General features: G+C 39.4%; 1 protein-coding gene across 4 annotated transcripts; it reads right to left on the minus strand.

Moving 5' to 3' along the window:
• Nucleotides 1-49: 49 nt before the first annotated feature.
• On the minus strand, nt 50-12,511 carry UEVLD (UEV and lactate/malate dehyrogenase domains). 4 transcript variants are annotated; one of them, XM_030273879.4, is made up of 12 exons: nt 12,399-12,510; nt 10,782-10,866; nt 10,092-10,154; nt 9,210-9,373; nt 8,253-8,388; nt 7,704-7,825; nt 6,963-7,068; nt 5,100-5,270; nt 4,162-4,335; nt 3,799-3,883; nt 3,057-3,180; nt 50-1,798 (listed from the first exon to the last, which is right to left on the minus strand). In XM_030273879.4, the coding sequence occupies exons 1-12, from the start codon at nt 12,438-12,440 to the stop codon at nt 1,634-1,636; spliced, it is 1,437 nt and encodes a 478-aa protein (XP_030129739.4). In that variant the 5' UTR covers nt 12,441-12,510; the 3' UTR covers nt 50-1,633. The 4 variants fall into 4 exon arrangements, with proteins under 4 accessions (XP_030129739.4, XP_030129740.2, XP_072785815.1 ...); XM_072929714.1 differs by lacking the exons at nt 50-1,798; nt 3,057-3,180; nt 3,799-3,883 and adding an exon at nt 4,881-4,965 and having other exon boundaries at nt 4,198-4,335; nt 12,399-12,511; XM_030273880.4 differs by lacking the exons at nt 10,092-10,154; nt 10,782-10,866; nt 12,399-12,510 and having other exon boundaries at nt 9,203-9,342.
• Between the last annotated feature and the right edge of the window lie 5,877 nt (nt 12,512-18,388).

Raw genomic sequence — 18,388 nt, forward strand, 5'->3', positions numbered from 1 at the left:
CTAAGAGCTGGCAGCATTTTAAGATTAAAATATTACACAAACGCCAAACTAAGTAAACAACAGCTTGATTATTCGCATGAAAAGAAATGCTCAACAGATGAAAAACGCCACCATGAAAAATAATGTAAAACCTTAAATTCATAGTTGCTTTTTTTTTTTCCAAAGTAAGTGAAAAAAACACCAAACCCCAAAGTGCAGTTCTTAAAAATATAGCAGCAAAGTTGGTTACCTAAAGCCATCACTAGTTTTTTTACTACAGTAAAAGACATTTGGGTATTCGAAAAAAATAAAGGTCTGAATTACTGAAGGTTTTTTCTTTCTGCAGACAGGGAGTTCTGCTGAGTGCCTGCAGAACTCGGAACTGTCTGGCTCCTTGCGAGATGGAACTGGAAGGCACAAAGGATCAGATCTTTTGCTCTGTCACAGATCCTACTTTTGCTCAGAACAAATTACCAACAATATTTGGAAAATCTCCAACATTTGCAAAGTTTCCAACCAGCCACCCCTCAAAGTGTAAATGTGGAATGACATTCCTAAGCCACACACAGCAGGAGTAGAGCACAAGTCCCCTGTGCCTGCCATGTGATGCTGAGGTGTAATCAGGAGGAATACAGTCTTTTACTGGTTGTAAATCAATAGGTTAAAATTCAAAACACCCTTTGATCTCAAAACCATCTGGTTTTTACCTACAAATCCACAGCCTGGTTTTTCATCACATCCTTGGCCTCCAGGGAGGAGGGTTACAGGTTCTGTTGCCTTCTCCTGAGGCTGATGTAAAGCACCCAGCCAGCTTTGGATCAAGGTCTAAATGTGCAGATACATCTGCACTGTTTAACCGCTGGATTTTATCTTTTACTTTTATTTGAAGCCCAGCTCCTGCTCCTCCCATTCAGGAAGAGCCCCCTGTTCCAGTGCTGCATGTATGTAGTGAGAACTGCAAGTGCTGTAGTGCTCTGAATATCCTCATAAAATAAAAGCAAACAAGTCATGACAGAAGTCTTTCAGACATGATAAAGTGTGAACAGAAATCCATAGCCAATAGTTCAGGTTTGAAGGATACTGTGAACACCACGTTCCCCTTAGTAAATAGCAAAATACCAGCAGTCCATTGACATAAGAGCATTGACAGCCATGGAAGACGGAGCTATGGAATTGCATCCCCAGTGCCTGCAGAGCTGGAGTGTGACTGTACCCTAAACAAGCCTCAGATACAGCATTTAAAAGCCATGAGAAAGGGTTCAAGTGGGCTTTGCATGCTGGAGTTTCTGCAGAGCTGGGTAAGCCACTCTCTAGGACTGCCTCCTAAAGATGTGCAAAGAACTAAGAGTAACCTAAGAGTCAGGCTATAACTGGCAGCCAAAAACCACAGGCAAGTGCCACCTGAATTTAGGTAAAATATTCTTGTGTGTTACCTGCCTCAATTTGGCTACCAAAAGTGCACTTTACCAAGAAAAAAAAATCGCTGTAAAGTGTGGTATTGAATAATTCAAACCTAAACTGAGAATGCACTTTTGGAAAGTAAAGTAACAAAGCTTCCTGTTTTCCACAGAAATCCATATATATGAAGCAGCCTCTTCTGCCTTGCAGATCTCCAGCTTCAGTGAGTAGACACAGAGGATTCCCTTGTGCTTCCTTACAGTTTCAACTGCTGCTGAAGGTCATGAATTGAGCCTGCACTGCTTTGCAGTTTCTCTTGCACCAGTGGGTCTTCCTCCAGTCTGACCAATTCAATCACTCCACTGGTTCCAAGAATACATGGGAGACTTAAGAATACTTCACTGTTTATATTGCAACACCCCTGAAAGAACACACAAAGAACACTGTCACACACACAGTTACTTATTTCTGCTGCATCTACACAAAAGCATACAACTACACAAAACGACTGGATTATTTTAATTAAGCAAGGATATTCCAACATATGCTGTGTTTGGATAGGTCAACTTCCATTTATTTTAGATACTGTGCCGTGGGTTACTGTATAGAAACTGTAACATATTACTGTGCAGATAAAAATTTGTGAACCATGCACAATTGGGGAATTTTTCCAAATACATAGATAAATCTCTATAACACAGACAAAATCTACACCACTAAACACCATTTCATGGGTAGAACAAGCAGGGACACTTCATTGTACAGTATCATTAGTTCTTTTAGGACTCAACATAATAAATTAAATAATGCAACCTAAGAACTGTGGAAAATTTCTCAAATATTGATCCCATACAGATTCTGCAAAAGATTTTATCAAACTTATATCCCTATAATTCAAGTTTACACTATAGAATGTGTTTAATTTTGTAATTTGGGAAATTTTATTTTAAGAGATTTGTGATTCTTCTGTATCTATATTTAGTTCAGGAATTATTAAAAACTTCACTTGAAAAATAATGATTTAATTAGGTATGTAAGCAGCCAGCTCAACTTCCCTGCACAGGAACATGCAAATTGTCCTTCTGCAGGCTCTGAATTGAAGTGACAATTAAATGTTTCTTCATAGGCTTTTTCATCATATGGAATGACCTAATGCTTTAGTGAAGCTTCTTAGGAGAAACTTCAAACAAAATTCAGTCTACAATTTTAAGTTAAGTATTGCTTCATAATATTCTCCTTTTAAGGAAAGCACAAGGGGTAAAAAACCAGCTGTATCAAACTTAATCAAATAAAATACTGGCAGAAAATGCATTTAATACTTTCAGAAAAGATACAAAATTCTTTTCCTGTTAAAAAAAAAATCTACATTTAATACTGAACACTCTGGAACTATAAGTCACATTTCATTTGCCAAGTCCAGCTATTCCAGGGGTGCTGGAATATGGACTTGTATTTTTAGGAGAATAATCTACTTTTAGTAACGGTATCAGGTTAAAACAGTAACTGATTTTTGCTAATATTTGGACTAGAATTGAGAGCTGTTGTTGGAAGAAAGTAATGGCAGTAGAAAGTAGTAACCTTAGAACACTGAAATGTCTGTGCTGCTAAAATTAATGGTCATGTCTGGAATAAATAGTATAATTACAATGCCAACCAAAAGGTATTAATAACACATTTACCTTTGCCAGAGTGGATACAGAATGAACCTTTCTTTTATCTTTCAGAATGCTGTCAGCCAAATCAGCAACTGAGAGCCCAACAGACCAAGATCTCTGACCTTTTCCCTTTAGGACTTCCATAGCTCTGCACATAAACCAGGAAAAGGAGAAAAATGTGATGCTGTGATTGTAATTATTTTTATTTTGGTTTTTATGTAAAACCCAAAATACATGTTTAAGTGTACCAGGTAAAGTGTACTATAAAAAGCTGATTCTCTGTTTTGGAAAACAACACAATGGAATATAGAATTGCTGAAAATAATTTCTTTACAATATTTTTTTCTCTACACTCGTAACAATTCTCTTTTCTGTCAAGAGGTGTAACTGATAATTAAATCAGTTTGGATAATTAAATTAATCCAAACTGGTGCTTGACTTTGAAGCAAATGCTTCCAACACAAGCTCTGAGGAAAGTGGGCCAGAAAGCTTGTCTAGTATTTGTTTTAAATACACAATCAAACAGCTCAGATATTCTGCTGTATATTGTGGTGTCTCCTTACATTGCCACAGGCACAATGGTAGTAAGAAAAACAGTGGCCATATACACATCCATAAAAGTGAATGACAACTTGACATACAATTTCCTATAAACTCAATGTATGAACATTTTGGAGCAAGCTTCCCCCACTTCATAAAGAGCTATAGAACATGTAAACACCAAGTGCCTGAACATGAAGGAAAAAAAAGGTGATAATGGTGCTACCTGTTAGCCACCTTTTCCCTTGCGTTACGAGCAGCAATTGCTTCTGCTTGATTTGCAGCTACATTACAGCTGGTCCATGATGGTACTAAATAGAAACAACCAAAAAAACCGAAAAGCATTTGAGGTTGTAGTTTGTTTGGTTTTTTTTCTACTGTGACAAATGGCAAATACTTTTGCTACTACTCCACAGATTTGGTACCCCACAACTCCATTACTTAAAGCCATTATTATGAGAATTTACTACTCTTCTTATTACTCTCCTCATTATCTTGATTACTTTTCACAATTATTCTTTCATTATTCAGTTACTTAGGCACTGCCAAGACATTACATGCTCATGGTCATAAAAAAGCATCACTTTACCTTTGTCTTCCCCTTGTTCACCAATAACCCAGGCATCTTTTGCCAGCACCTCTTCTTTCAAAAGGTTGGTCAGAATGTACCGAAATCTCTCTGAATCGAGATTGGCACCAACTCCAATTACTCTGCTTTTGGGAAAGGAGCTCAGCTTCCACGACACAAATGTCATAACTTCAACTAAATGTCAAAGAAAAAACATTTTGTCAATGAAGGACCACTCAAAATTCAACTCAACTGCAACTTTTGAATCATCATTACAAAAAACTCTGGACTTCTCTACTTTAGAAAAGGCATGACCATGTAAGAACATATTGGTAGTTTATTTCAACCTAAAACACAAAGTAAGGTGCGGAAGAAGTGAAAAAATAAGAACAATAATGGTAAGGGAGTAGGAAGAGCTGTCTTTGATGCATTACAGGATAGAGGCTGACACTTCTTTCCCTTTCCTAAGTAGTGATTTTGCTTTGTCTTAGTCCACAGTACCACTGACCTGGAAATTTAAACCTTCCACAAAAATCTAGCTACAATATTTACTATTAATGCTATACTTGGTATCTGAGTAGCATGTATGATGATATGGCACATAACCTACATGGATCTATCCTTGCTGCAATAAGAAATGCGCACATAAAACTCACAACTGACAACACAACAGCCAATGGATGCTAATGATGTAGACAGAGTCAGGTTGAAACTGTGCACAGAAACACAGAAATACATACCTGTTACACAAAACAAAGTACAATATTTTCTTTTATCTTGGTAACAGTAAAGAAAAAACCCTCAAAGACAGTGTCCTGCTCAAAGCTGAAAAGGAAAACATTTTTCAGAGCAGCAAGAATTTTTGACTAATGACGTGTATTCAGCAGTAACATGTTTTTAGAACAGGCCAGAGAAAAAGCCAGGCGAGGGACAGAACCTTATGCAAAGTATCAGCATACCTGGATGAGAAGCAACAAGGAGAACAGCATTCTGACTGTAGTGGGATACTGCTGGAATAATTCCTCTGAACAAATCCACATTGCTTTGTATGACATCGAGGTAAGTCTGAGCATTACCCAGAGAATTAACTGTAAGCACCACAACTTTGGAATCAGCTGAAGCAGAAAAATCTGAAAATATAAAGAAAATAAATTTTAAACTTATATCATTCTCCTGAGTTTTGGATGCAAAACCAAGAGCTGTTCTAAAGACTGAACTGCAGCATCCGGCCTAATTAGGGATTCTTTGCCTCCAGTGGAATTTAGGGCACTTACACAGCACCTATAAAACACAGCTCTCTTACAGAACTACTTTCCTGTTTTATAGGTGTCAAACACAAAAGGTAGACTACAATTTGTCCAAGGTTACAGAGCAGAGACAAGAAAATATCTAGACAGCTTTGACAGATAAACTTTTCCAAATTTTCTTGGCAAGAAAGAAAAAAGAAATCCATGAAAACGCTCCTAAACTTTTATTTATTATATAAACTTATTATATAAAAAGTGTTAAAGAAGGGGAAAACTTTTACTCCTTTATCTGAGGCTTCTTCTATACTTTTTGATCTTATGCCTTAATCAATGGCATGTAGAGAACTATGAAAAGCACTCCAAAAGTCTATTTGTTAAGTCAAATAAAAGACAAATTGTACTTATTAGCCCAAAGAAACACACAACCATGCTTGCTGCAGGAATTTATAAATCAAAGTTGCTTTGAGCAGGTATCTCTGAATATCTGAGTGCCACACAGTTGAAAGCCTGGACACAGAAATAAGGTGATTTGTCTGTTGCACCACTTTTGGAACCAACTGAAGCCAAAGCAGGGGTCTAATGCACTGAAAAATTAAAACCATACAAAGCTGGATATAATTAATACCAACTTGCCCCAAACCTAGATATAAGCATACTAAACATACTAAAATAGCAGGTGACAGTATAAAAGCATTTTGTAGCACTGTAACACTACCAAGCTTCTTACGCCACAGCTAAATGCAAACATGCAACAGGCAGCCACAGAGGCACAAACAGATTTGTGGTAAAGCTGCACAATCAGTGTTCAGGAAAAAGGTGTGCTACAAGTAAAACCTGCAAGATAAGATCAAAGAATGTACAGCAGGCAATGCCAGGTGCAGAATAAACCACAAAGATGCCTGGTGGAACCAGAACAAGTCCCTGTCCCCAAAATAAGATAAATTAAAAGAGAAGCAAAATCCCTCATTTCATCTTGCAAAGAGTGCAAGGAACATGGAAACATGACACAGAGGCAAGGAAGAATGTTACTCAATTCAGTTCCAGCTTTCTCTGTGGAAAAACTTCTGAGCTGCGTGGTCTCAACCTCTGCAACCATCAAAGACTAACTAATCACTAATTACAGAGACATGGCATTGACTCTGTTGATTTGTATGCTCACAGCTGACTGAGGATAAAGATATTAAGAACTCATTGTTTGAGCATGCAGTGATAGAGATCAAGGACTCACTATTGGCCATGTGCATGTTTAAATAACATCAAGCTAGAAAAACAGCACTTTGAAATGCACCTTTATTTGTCAGCCTTTTGAACATTGTTTTCACAACCTTCCCTATTTCCTATGCAAATATTTTTCCCCCTTCCCTCTCTCTGCCCATGACACAAAAGTTCTAGCTTGGCTTCTCTATATTTCTGCATGAGTCCAATTTCAGCATTAGCCTCTTACCTGCAAGTACAGACTTATAAAAAAGGACAGCCTATGCCTCTGTATCTCCCCAGGTGTCCTGCTCTTGTTAAAATGAGCACAAGCACACACAGTACAGCACACACTCCTGCTCCAGAAACAACATCTCATACCTTTGCTGATCTCCACATTTGGCACAGCAAATATTTCCAAATCCATGGTCCCTCCTTTTGCTGCACCTTCAGAAAGATCCAAAAGAACCACCTTGTCCGCAATATCCTGTATGAATAAAAATAATACAGATCAGAATACAGATAAACCACAACAAAATTTGTTTGTGTGGGAATGAGGAATAAAAACCAAAATTCCTCCCATTTCATTGTTTGCTGTACTGTGTACAAATCCAACAAAATTACTGCCAAATCACAAGGAAAAGGACTTAGTTTTGTGAGTATTTTTCTTGTTTTGTAATGTATTTTTTCCAGTTAGACTTCCTAAACTATCTCTGGGAAGTCAAAAATCACTGTTACTGTTGCTAAAAAATACTGTTAAAAAATATTGTTACTGTTGTATCTAACATACAGATGTGATGAAGTACAGCCCAGCTACAGACTGTCCTTTCCAGGGAAATGGGAGATCCCCGTTGTAAGAGGCTACCACTGAGACAAGAATCCCTTCGGGATTTTCAAAGGAAGTTAATTCAATACTCAACCCTTTGAATTAAAAAAGCTGACTGAGAAACCAGGGCAAAAAATTAACATCTTTATGTGTCCTTAAGTTAACTGAAGGGACAAATGACCTATGCAGTGAAAGTTATTAAAACTGATGAGGTATTCCTTAGTGTTAGATATTAAGAACTAGAATGGAATCCTCTCTCTGAATCAGATCTCTTGCTATTTTTAAAAATTATGTACCTTTGCTGCAACTGCTAGTACACATGCAATGCCAAGATCTCCAGCTCCAACAACAGTAATTTTGTTAAAACACCCTTCATTTCTGCCTCCAGTTTTACTCCTGGATTTCATGTCAGTCTCTCCTGCAAATAAAAGAAAACCACAAACTTGGGTGCTGGCGCACTGTATCAATACAAGTACTGCTGCTTCATAAAGGATCATGGTTGTGCCGGAGTTAAATCAAGTTACATGAACTTTTTCAAAACAGTAGTCAAGACTGACCACAGAAAATCCATCACAACTTGCAAAGTGTAAAACAAATATTCCTCTCTAGACAGGAATGTTTTCTTCACTAAGCAGAAATACACAAGCATGACAATAGCAAGAAGCTAAACACTAACACCACAAAATCAGCACTCCCTGTGCTGCTGTTACAGGTCTGTATACAGACCATGGCCATACAATTTCTAAAATATAAATCATGTAGGTTTATTTGTGACATCAAGTAATGACAATAAGTGAATATATTTTATACGAATATTAGAAAAAAGTCCATGAAAACATCCCCACCTTCAGTAATCTTTGCAATATAGGAGAGAAGTTCTGATTGCCTAGCTGCATCAGAAGATGACAGTGAGTATAAAGGGAGCTCTTCTTCAAATTTTGCAATCATTTCCTTGATTAATCCAATGAGAGTTGATTTAGGCTGAAATACAGCAGACAAACAGAAGACAAAACACCTGAACAGCTATTTCATATAGTGGTATCAGCTGCGAACCGCCGGAGCCAAACAAAATTTAATCAAATTATAAATACTGACACTCTTAACATTTACACAAACACCTAAGGGAGAGAAAAGCATCACTTCAAGAAGATACTTTCCAAACAGGAGTGTGAATTAAAAGGAATTTAACAAAAGGAGTTCTAAAATTGAAATTACCATGAAGACATCCATGAATATATGTAAGCCTTTTATATAGCCACAGCCAGTATTATAAAAGGGACAAATCCTAGCTAAAGAGTAGTTCAGTCTTAGATGAGCTCAACTGTCCAGAGTTCTGGCATTTCAATCCTCCTCCAGGCAAAACACACTGTGAAGTCAGCAGAAGTTCCCTTAGGAATTTCTGTATGAATAATGTAAAATACAGCTCATTCATTCAAAAAAGTTGGCATTCACTAAATAATTTTTACTGGCCTGGCAGTTATACTTAATGAGTAATTTAATACAGTGCATAAAATCATTCATCAACAGCAATGACTTCTGAATCTCTGTGCTGTTTCAGAGTTCTGCCAAAAGAGGCATACCCAAAAGGCAGAAGCTTCCACTGAACTTTCCTGAGGGGTACTGAACTGGGATAGCAACAAATAATTATAAGGCTTACACTGCTTTGTAAAGAATCAGTCCCCTTTTTTCATTAGAATTACTTCCAAGAGCCTTTACAAGCCTCAGACTGCCTGAAAGCTCCACATGATACCCTGCAGTATTCCCAAACGCTTCCCTCCCCTGTCAGCCACCCCACCTCTTACATGGCTCCAGTTCTGCAGGTAGGGCAGATAAATCCTGCCCCGTGCATCGACGTGTTTCCCCACTGCAATGCCCATGTTTGCAGTTGGCTTCAGGAAGCAAATGGGGGGAGCAAAGGGATGAGAATCCAGGATCCAGAGACGAATAGGTATGTTATAGGAATTACCTGTTAAAATAAAAGCCATTAGTAACTTCTGCACTGAGAAGAGGCACTAAAGACCAGCTGTGGGTGATGTGATTCACACTTTGTAATAACAAAGGAAAAAAGCCTGACAGAGCACTTCCAGATTCACACTGGAAAATATTTATATTACTTAGGCTAATGAATAAAACCAGATCAACTTGAAGTGCTACTGATTGTGCCTTTCTTAATATAAAGCTCTATTGCTGTTTTGCTTCCCAGGGTCCTCTCTCAGCCAACACGTCCCCTTTTCCCAGCAAAGAAAGGTTTCATATATATATATATGTCATACTTATTTTATGACTTAATACCTAGTGCAAAAAAGCATCTATAAAGAGCCTTGCATTAGACTTCAAAGGCTTTAAGTTGAAAATAAAAAATTGCCTACAAGTTATTTTTGGACACTGACTATACAAGTGTATACAGTGAGTTCACACAAGCTCCATTAGCATCAAAGAGCTTGCCAACATGGTCTCAAACAACACGATTTTTTAAATTGTTTATTTACTTATTTAATTAATAGCACCTTATTTCAGCATCTGTGCAATTGTTTGTGCAGTAGAAGTGACTTCTGCCAATTGAAACAAAATATTTTCTAGTCCCCTTTGAAGACACTGCACAGTGAACCCTTAAAGAGGGGTACCCAACACATTCTACATTTAGATTAATACCTGGCAAGAAAATTACATTTTATTTATCTTACCATATCTCACTGGAACAGTGCCACTAAAATTCAGGAGGTCCTTCTGGGATCCATCCTTGAAGGCTGAAATTAAAAATGCAATTAGAAAAAACCAAAAAAAACCCCAAAAAACTCCTTTCAAACCTGGCACAGCAATTCTGCCCACAACTACAAATATCCAACAGAGATTTTTTCTTTAGAAATAAAATACACTGCTCCTGAAAGAACCAATACTAGACTATTACTAAGGTCCCCCCTACCTTTTCAAATATTTTCTTAATGACATTTTAACAGAAATTGCATCGGTACAACTAAGCACATCATTAGTCTGAAAACCTTTTGTCCTGGGTAATTCTGATGTTGTGGGAATCTCCAGTCTGGCTGACGGATTCTGGAAGCCACACTCTATAAGCTAAAGCCATCAAAATAATAATGAAGTATGGGGGCAATATAACAAATTTAAAGAATCAGTCTCCTATAATTACTGACAAGTTGAAGTAAGATGAAGTAAATGAGTTACTAAGGTTTTTATACGTATGCATCCTTGGAAAAGCATTCAGGAACAGTCACATGATATGAGAAATTTTACTGCAAGTCAACATAAAGACAGGAACACAACAGAAATGTGTTCACATTCTATTATACACAGTCTGCATTTGTGGCAAGTAAGATTCCCCACAAATAGTTCAGAGTAAGTGCATCAATTCTTACTGTATGTGTTCATGGAGAATGTGAAGTTGGGGTAGGTCTTGCTAACATCCTTCAGCTCTTCTATGGTCAGGTCTCTGAACTTATACTGGGAAGGGGGAGAAAAAAATGAGGAAAAAAGTTTCACTTCAAATGCTTCTGTATGAGATTTGGGGAAAAGGACACTGTAGAAGGCAGAAACACAAGAAGGGGGAGGTAGTAATTACTTTCAGTATTACAAACAGTTTTGATGCGAAATAAATTGTCAAAAAGAATTGATTACAAAAGCTTTGAAGCTATCGCAGGTCTGCTGTTGAAATTCTGAATATCACTCCTTATATACCATTTTTTCTCCTTTACAGCTGTGTGAGCAGAAGTTTAGTAAAATTTAGTCTCTTCTACACACATTAGAATATAAAAATATGAACCTCTTAGGAAAAGGAGGTTATTTTCTTACTGACACAGTTAAACTCACGTCCACCCACACACATTTTCGAAGTTTACTAACATGTCACTTTCCACAAATGTGTCAAATGTGTAAGTAATTAGCCTCTAGGATTTTTTTTTCATTTTTAAACTGTCCTTGACAGCTGAGAAAATTAATTACTGCTGCTTGAGACCATCCCCAGCCAGTCCAATACCTGAACTTCCAAGAGATTTGCATCCTCCCATATCCCAAAATTACAAAGAATATTTTCCATTTCCTAGATTAGAGCCTCTGCTTCTCCTTTAGGAAACCTGGTACTGTTTTTTTGGAACCCTTGCCTAAGCAAACAAAACTGCTGCCTGACAGTGGCTTAAAGAGCTGCTCACTGCCCTGGAATAATTGTCACAAAACAGTAGCTAAAATCGAATTTCTCTTCGGTCTGTCACCCTGGCAGCAATGTGACAGCTACGGGCATGGCATAGTTATTTTCTACTGTCGGAGAGCTGCTGACAAGAAACACCTTTCAGTCAGCTTTTCCCCATCACTGGATTCTGCAAAGTCACGCAGAAAAAAAAGAATCTGACACTCCCTAGTTATGAATGTCTACACAACTTACACTTCGGACATTTTTTGGAGGCGTTGATATAACTGGTTGTGAAACCAAAGTCATCTTTCCCAAGCTGGCCTCCTCCTATTCGTAACATAAAATGAGTAATTCCCATCAAGTAGTCTGTCCTCTTCTAAAGATCACAGGATTTACGGGGTGACTCAGACATAGACCTTCCTCATTTCGCACCCAAAACTATTCGGCATGCCCGAAGCTTAAATACGCCCCGCTCAGTTTCTCACGTGGAAATGAAAACGCTCAGAGCGATGCTACAACACCGCGTCTGTGCTCATGAAGGCGTGGCGGCGCTAACGCGGGGAATACCACCAGGGGGAAAAAAAAAATAAATTGCCAACTTCCGATGAGTGAAGAGTAAGGTTTGAGTCGTGAAGCACGGGGGTAAACTGACACGGGGCGCAACTTAAAGCTCGGCTGTGTTAGGGCAGCGCAGACAGCGGGATGCGAAGGGACAGGACGGGACGGGAGTGGCTGGGGAGGCAGCCCCGGGACGCCGCCGCCGCCATCCCGGCCCCGCGCTCCGTCCCGCTCCCTCAGCGCCGCCCGCGCGCCCCCCGCCCCGCCCTGCCCCCGCCGCGAGCGCGCGCACCTTGCCCAGCTGCCGGCGCAGCGCCTCCTCCGCCAGCGCCATGGCGGCGCGCGCCGCTTCCCGGCGGGCCCCGCGCGCGGCAGCGCCGCCCCTCAGGGAGGCGGGCTGGGCTCGGCCGGGCACAGGCGGGGGGGCCGGGCTGTTTCATTGCCCTTGGAACGCTTGGTGACCGTCGGGGCTAGGTGCTATCTCCACCCGCCGTGGCGTTGCAAAATGTGCAATGTGTCGACATTATCTTAAGCCAGGATCTTGTTTGATGTAAAATCATTATATACTTTCATACCTAACCAAATGAAGAGGCGGCAGCCAGCGTCCAGTCACGGACATCCGTGAACGAACAAGCTTTAAGGATGCAGTAAATCAAGTTGTTGTTCATAGAATCACCAACTGCGCTGAGTTGGAAGAGACCCACCGGGATCATGGAGCCCAGCTGCTGGCCCTGCACAGGACACCCCAAGAGTCACACACATCATGTGCTTGAGAGTATTGTCCAAACACTTCTGGCTCTGCCAGGGTTGGTGTGTGACCCCTGCCCTGGGGAACAGTTCCACTGCCCAAACACCCTCGGGGTGAAGAACCTTTTCCTGATATCCAACCTGAACGTCCCCTGCCCACATCACGCCAGTTCCTCCAGTCCTGTCACTGGTCACCACACAAAGACATCGGTGCCTGCCCCCCTGCTTCCCCTCATGAGGAAGCTGTAGACAGCAACGACATCTCCTCTCCATCTCCTTCAGGCTGAGCAAGCCAAGTGACCTCATCCACTTCTACAGCTTCCCCTCCAGACCCTTCACCATCCTTGTGACCATACATAGATATTATAGGGACACAGGGATTTCTTCCCTCTGTGTTGACATTATCAAAACTGATTTGCAACTTTATGGAATTACAAGTATGTAAATACAAACCTGACATGAATTTATTTCCTACAAACCTGAGATGTATTTATTTCCCAACATTAGTCTCTTACTTTTAAAGCCTCCCTACAACACAACAGAGAGACTGGAAAGCTACCTTTTGGAAAATGGGCCATGCAAGTCTGATAGCCAATTCAGTGGAAAACACAGTAGGTCCAGCAAGGTAAATGGTGACAAATGCCAGTTCTGTTCCCCCAGCTGCCCAGAAAACTGACAGAACAGGACAGACCAAGCATGATAGCAGCACATTTTTACAAGGTCAATTCAAAGATCTTGAGCAAGCTCATACAATTTTTTTCCCCCTTACTTCAGGCCACTGATTTGAGGCCTGAAGCAGATGGTAACTAAGAGCACAGGTTGTTGATACAGCCATAGCAGAAAATAATTAGGTTTAGAACAACCTTCATTAAGCTTCTCCATCATACATAATGCTTAATGATGCTGATTCTGCTTCTGTGCTGAAGTTGTTGTGTGCGATGTAATGACGGATCTTACAGCTTCAACATTCAGTTTGGAAAGTAGGACAAGATCAGTCCTTCAGGAACTGGCATTGCAGATTCCAGCAATTTGCCCAGCAAGCATAGTACATCTTCAGTTAAACTGCTACAGAATGCTTGGCATGAAGGTTTATCTAAACCTTTTAAGAGATAATTTGAAAATAATTTTGTTTCATAAAGGTCTTACTATAATGTTTGAGAATAAAACATTCATTTTAAATTTTAATAAGAAAAAAAATAGGTGCTTGAGATTTATTTCACAGTAAAAACAACTGGCAAAGTCTGATAGGTATTTAGTTATTAGTAAGTTTGGTGCTTTGAAACATTTTAAAAATCTGTGTTCATACATAACCAAAACAATCATAGCAACCAGGACAGTGACCACATCCCTGTGACAGTGACACACTGCTGCTGGTAGTAGTGTTTCTATTTGAGGCTTAGAAGTCACCCCTGATTAAGCTTGCACCCAAACTACAGATTCACTTAGTATTCACTGTTCAAACTCATTTGAGTTCCAAGCTGGGTCTGTGCCCTCTGACTCAAAATCTTCTCTAAACAGCATTTGCAATGAATAACTCTGTATTACATCAACATAGTATTGCAAACTAATCTCTAGGTAACAAAACATCTTGCTAGTAGGCTAACACACAGCCTTGCTACTCCATGTATTCCTCTAGTAGCTCCTCTGCCCCCATCACTGGGAACACTCTTCCTAATGAAGCCGTAGAATGTCACATACATTCTTACCAGACAAGCTATAGGAATTCTCCCAAACTGGGATTTATCCAGCTCTTGTATTATTACAACTCCTCACTGCATAAAAGGTTACCCTACGTGTTAAAAACCAGCATTTTGCCAGCAGTACAGATCATCTTCCTGACTAAGATGGTTTTTTTTTGAGACTTGGTAGAAGTTAAGATGGTTAATGAAACAAAAAATAAACTGCAATTTCTCAAGGGCTAAGAGAGGGGGCAAAGCAAAATGATAGTCTTGGGGTGACTTGGATCTTATCTTGCAGCATACAGCTTTGGAATTTTATTCAGCTCTACACAAGAGGAAAATGACATTTCTACAGCCTCCAACTTTCATTCTCTAAATACCAGTCTTATTATTCTGCTTACCTGTGAACATCCTGTATCTATAGACATGCTAGCTTAGAGCAAAGCCAAGGGAAAGGATTCTCAACAACAGGAAACTGCTAACCAGGAAGCATTTTAAAGGATTTTCTCCAGTGGGGAAAATAATGAAATGCTATTGAGTTGTCTACATTAACTTCAGAGTAATGGAATGGAAATTACAAGTTCAACTTGTAAATATTAAATGCTATGGGGAAAATTAGCTTTTAAAATATACTCAAGTGATCATCCCAGATACCAAAGAACGGGTAATAAATGCAGACCAACCACAACAAAAGTGGCAGGAACAAGCATCCTAACAAAACCCAAACCACCTTCAGCTCATGACTAAGAGCATTATTTATCTCAATGCTCCTCTGTTCTGAACAACCAGCAAGTCACCCATGTGTGTGATCTACACTGGGACCATTTTGTATGTCATAACAAACACTTACAAAACACCAACCAAACAAGGCTGGATTTAAGCCAGCAGCTATGAGGTACATCAGCTCTCATTGCCAACTGTCAAGACAGTGAAGAGACTTTCCACAAAATACTTACATTTTCCTGCCAGCTTCAGCACCTCACACGCTTGTAAACAGGGCTCCCCATAGCCCTGGGCCATGACATGCACCATGCACTGCCATTACTACATTCCCTTTGTACACAGCTGGCAAATAGAAACCAGACTAATAAAGGGGTTGCTGGCTGCCTCCTTTTGCCTGGGGAAGAGGGTGGTAACAGCAGCACATCCCTCAGCCTGAACTCTCAAAATTCACCAGGACCAGGTGGGACTAGGTGCTTGTGTACATATCATTTACAGTCACATTTGACACAACTGTGGAGGTCTCAGAAACCCTTCCTGCACATTCTGCAGATAAAGTGTCCCCCCTGTCCAAAAATAACCATAATCAGTGTTATTCATTAGCTACTGAGCAGCAGGTCAATTCAAAGATGCTCTACTTACATATTTATTTGTTTGGTCAAATATTGACATACTGAACATTTGTAAGGACCACAAGGCATCCATACAACACAAGAGCTGGAAGGAGGTGGCGGCAGGGAGAATTATTGCCTTATGACAGGGAGCTGAGGACAGATCCACAACATACATCATGTATCCTCAGTTGTATCAAAGAAGCTACTTACCGCTCCTGAAGAAATCAACAAGAGAGGTTTCATACATGGAGAAGTGCATGCAAGGCACTCAAACAGCCTTTTGTACTCTATGTGTTCATAGGTATGTATTCAGTTATTCCCATGCACTGCAAAACCTGGAACTCTACACTCGAGTGTTTTTCAAATCAGAATCAAGCCAACTCCTTCAACCAAAAAAACCTACTGAGGCTCTTGATTCTTTAACCTGTTGACTGCCATGAACTTTCAGACACAGAGTATGAGAGACGACATCAGTTCAGAACACTCACCTGTTCTCAAGCAAGGAATGTTGAGAAAGTTACATCCAGGATACAAAAAAAGTTCATGAATTTGCCAGTGGAGGGAGAAGGATGTAGGTAAAACCCAAGACTCCCATGAAGAACCAGAGAAACCCTCAAGCAAATTAAGCACCAGGTGGTGTGGAAAACCAGAGCTATTAGTTGTAGACAGAAGTCAGAACTAAACTCATTACATATATAATTACTTCAGGAATTACCTCCGTCCTTAATTTCATTCCACAGAGTATGTTAAGCATAGTATACCCAGGCTTTTTATATTACCAGGCTCATGGAAAAATAAATGTCTCCATATGCAGTTCCAGGGGTAAGAAGAGGCTATATATGGGATAAATAAATTGCAGTTCTGTCTTGTGAAACTGAAGTCTTATTCCAAATGAACTACAACTAGAAGCTGTCCCCAAACAAAGGAAACCTGAAATTACTTGGTTTTCCCCAATCTGAATGAAATAATTTTGCTTCCAGAAGTAGCTTTACTGGCTGGGTTAAGATAATAACTCAATGTAGAACCACCCTCCTCCTGAACAGAACACATCTGAAATAATGGCTGAGATTGACTGATCACAGCTATTAAGATACATTAAAAATCTTAAGGGAATTCCATACACAGTAGTTCCAAAGAAGATGAGATTTCATGCCTTCAAAACAAGGTAGTCATAGGACACGTTAAATGCAGATTTGGAATATTTTAAAAGACTGTTTTTTTTAAGCACAAGAGTGTGCAAGCATTGCTGTTCCTCATAAGGGCTCACTGATGTGTATCCATTCATCCATTTGGAAGTGGGTCACAGCACCAGCTGATCAGAACAGTCATTTACTTCCACCATCAAAGCAGAAAACCCTTCCAGAGGAGACAGCCATCAAGGGAGTTAAGACCCCTTACATGGGAATATGGAAACCCAGAAGGATGCTGCTTGTCAACACTTCAAATGTAAAATATTCAAGGCAATGGGCACACTTGGATATATTATCATTCTAAATACACATTCCTCCAAGTACATATCATGTCAAGCCTAAACTGCAGGAGACTCAGGAACTTTCAGATTTTTCTGAAGGGTTAAGTGACTCCATTACATTTTTCATACCTTCTTGCTGGCTGCATGAGAACCATTTTCAGAGAACATTCAGACTGACACTGTTGTATGTGAGAGCTCAGAAACAGCAGAAAGCAATTCTGATAAATCTTCCATAAAAGTAAGCCAATGAGAAATAGCAGTAAAATATTTAATGCCTGTAATTTATTGTATACATACTCTGCAAAATTTATATGCATTTGGCGTCTGCTAAAATATACACTTCCTTGACAGCACCAGAAAGCAGGTAAGCTATGTACGAGTTTTTAACCCGATTCTGTCACATTGTGTAAAAAGACACTGTGCACACATGATATCCCCAAAGGAAAAAAATCATTGACTAAAACTAGAAGCACTGTTATTTACACACTAACACTTTAATATTGTATCACACCCACTCACCAAAATAAATAGAAGTACATCCATCACAATTAAAACACCAGTCTCTCAATATATTTATTTTCTGACATGTTTTGGTCTCCAGAAATATGCTATATCTAGAAATATGTATCAGCTACTAGATTATATTACAAAATGCAAAAAAAAAATAGAAATTTCGTTTTCCTGGACAATATTTTGGGCTTTACACAAAAATAAATCCAGATTTCCATAGAGATCTCATATACTTCTTGAAAGATTTTTATTTTAAAGCACAGCACAGAGTTGCACACTAAGGCTTCCTGTGATATGCAAAACCCTGGCCTCCAAAAGACATTGCTGTAAAGTGAAATACAGCTGAAGTGTAAATACAAGACATTTTCAAAAAGTAGTCATCAATAGAAAGTGCCCTTCATTTGATTTAGCATTAGCAGTAAAGAAGTAGCTACCTTAATTGTGCAATCAAAGCCAGACCTGGAAGGGTTTTATGAGAGTACGTCATTTCACACTCTCAAGTTTAAGGATATAGAATCTGAGATAGCAGAAACTGACCTTT

Source organism: Taeniopygia guttata, chromosome 5 (assembly GCF_048771995.1).
Source record: "Taeniopygia guttata chromosome 5, bTaeGut7.mat, whole genome shotgun sequence".
Classification (NCBI taxonomy): domain Eukaryota; kingdom Metazoa; phylum Chordata; class Aves; order Passeriformes; family Estrildidae; genus Taeniopygia; species Taeniopygia guttata.

What these genes read in the sequence shown, in the direction of transcription:
- UEVLD (XM_030273879.4), bottom strand. Translation starts at nt 12,440, where the DNA reads ATGGCGCTGGCGGAGGAGGCGCTGCGCCGGCAGCTGGGCAAG. An exon ending in TGAACAAGGGGAAGACAAAG is followed by an intron (nt 3,884 to 4,161) that starts GTAAAGTGATGC and finishes GTTTCTATTTAG; the next exon opens with TACCATCATGGACCAGCTGT. An exon ending in AGGGAAAAGGTGGCTAACAG is followed by an intron (nt 3,181 to 3,798) that starts GTAGCACCATTA and finishes GTTTATGTGCAG; the next exon opens with AGCTATGGAAGTCCTAAAGG.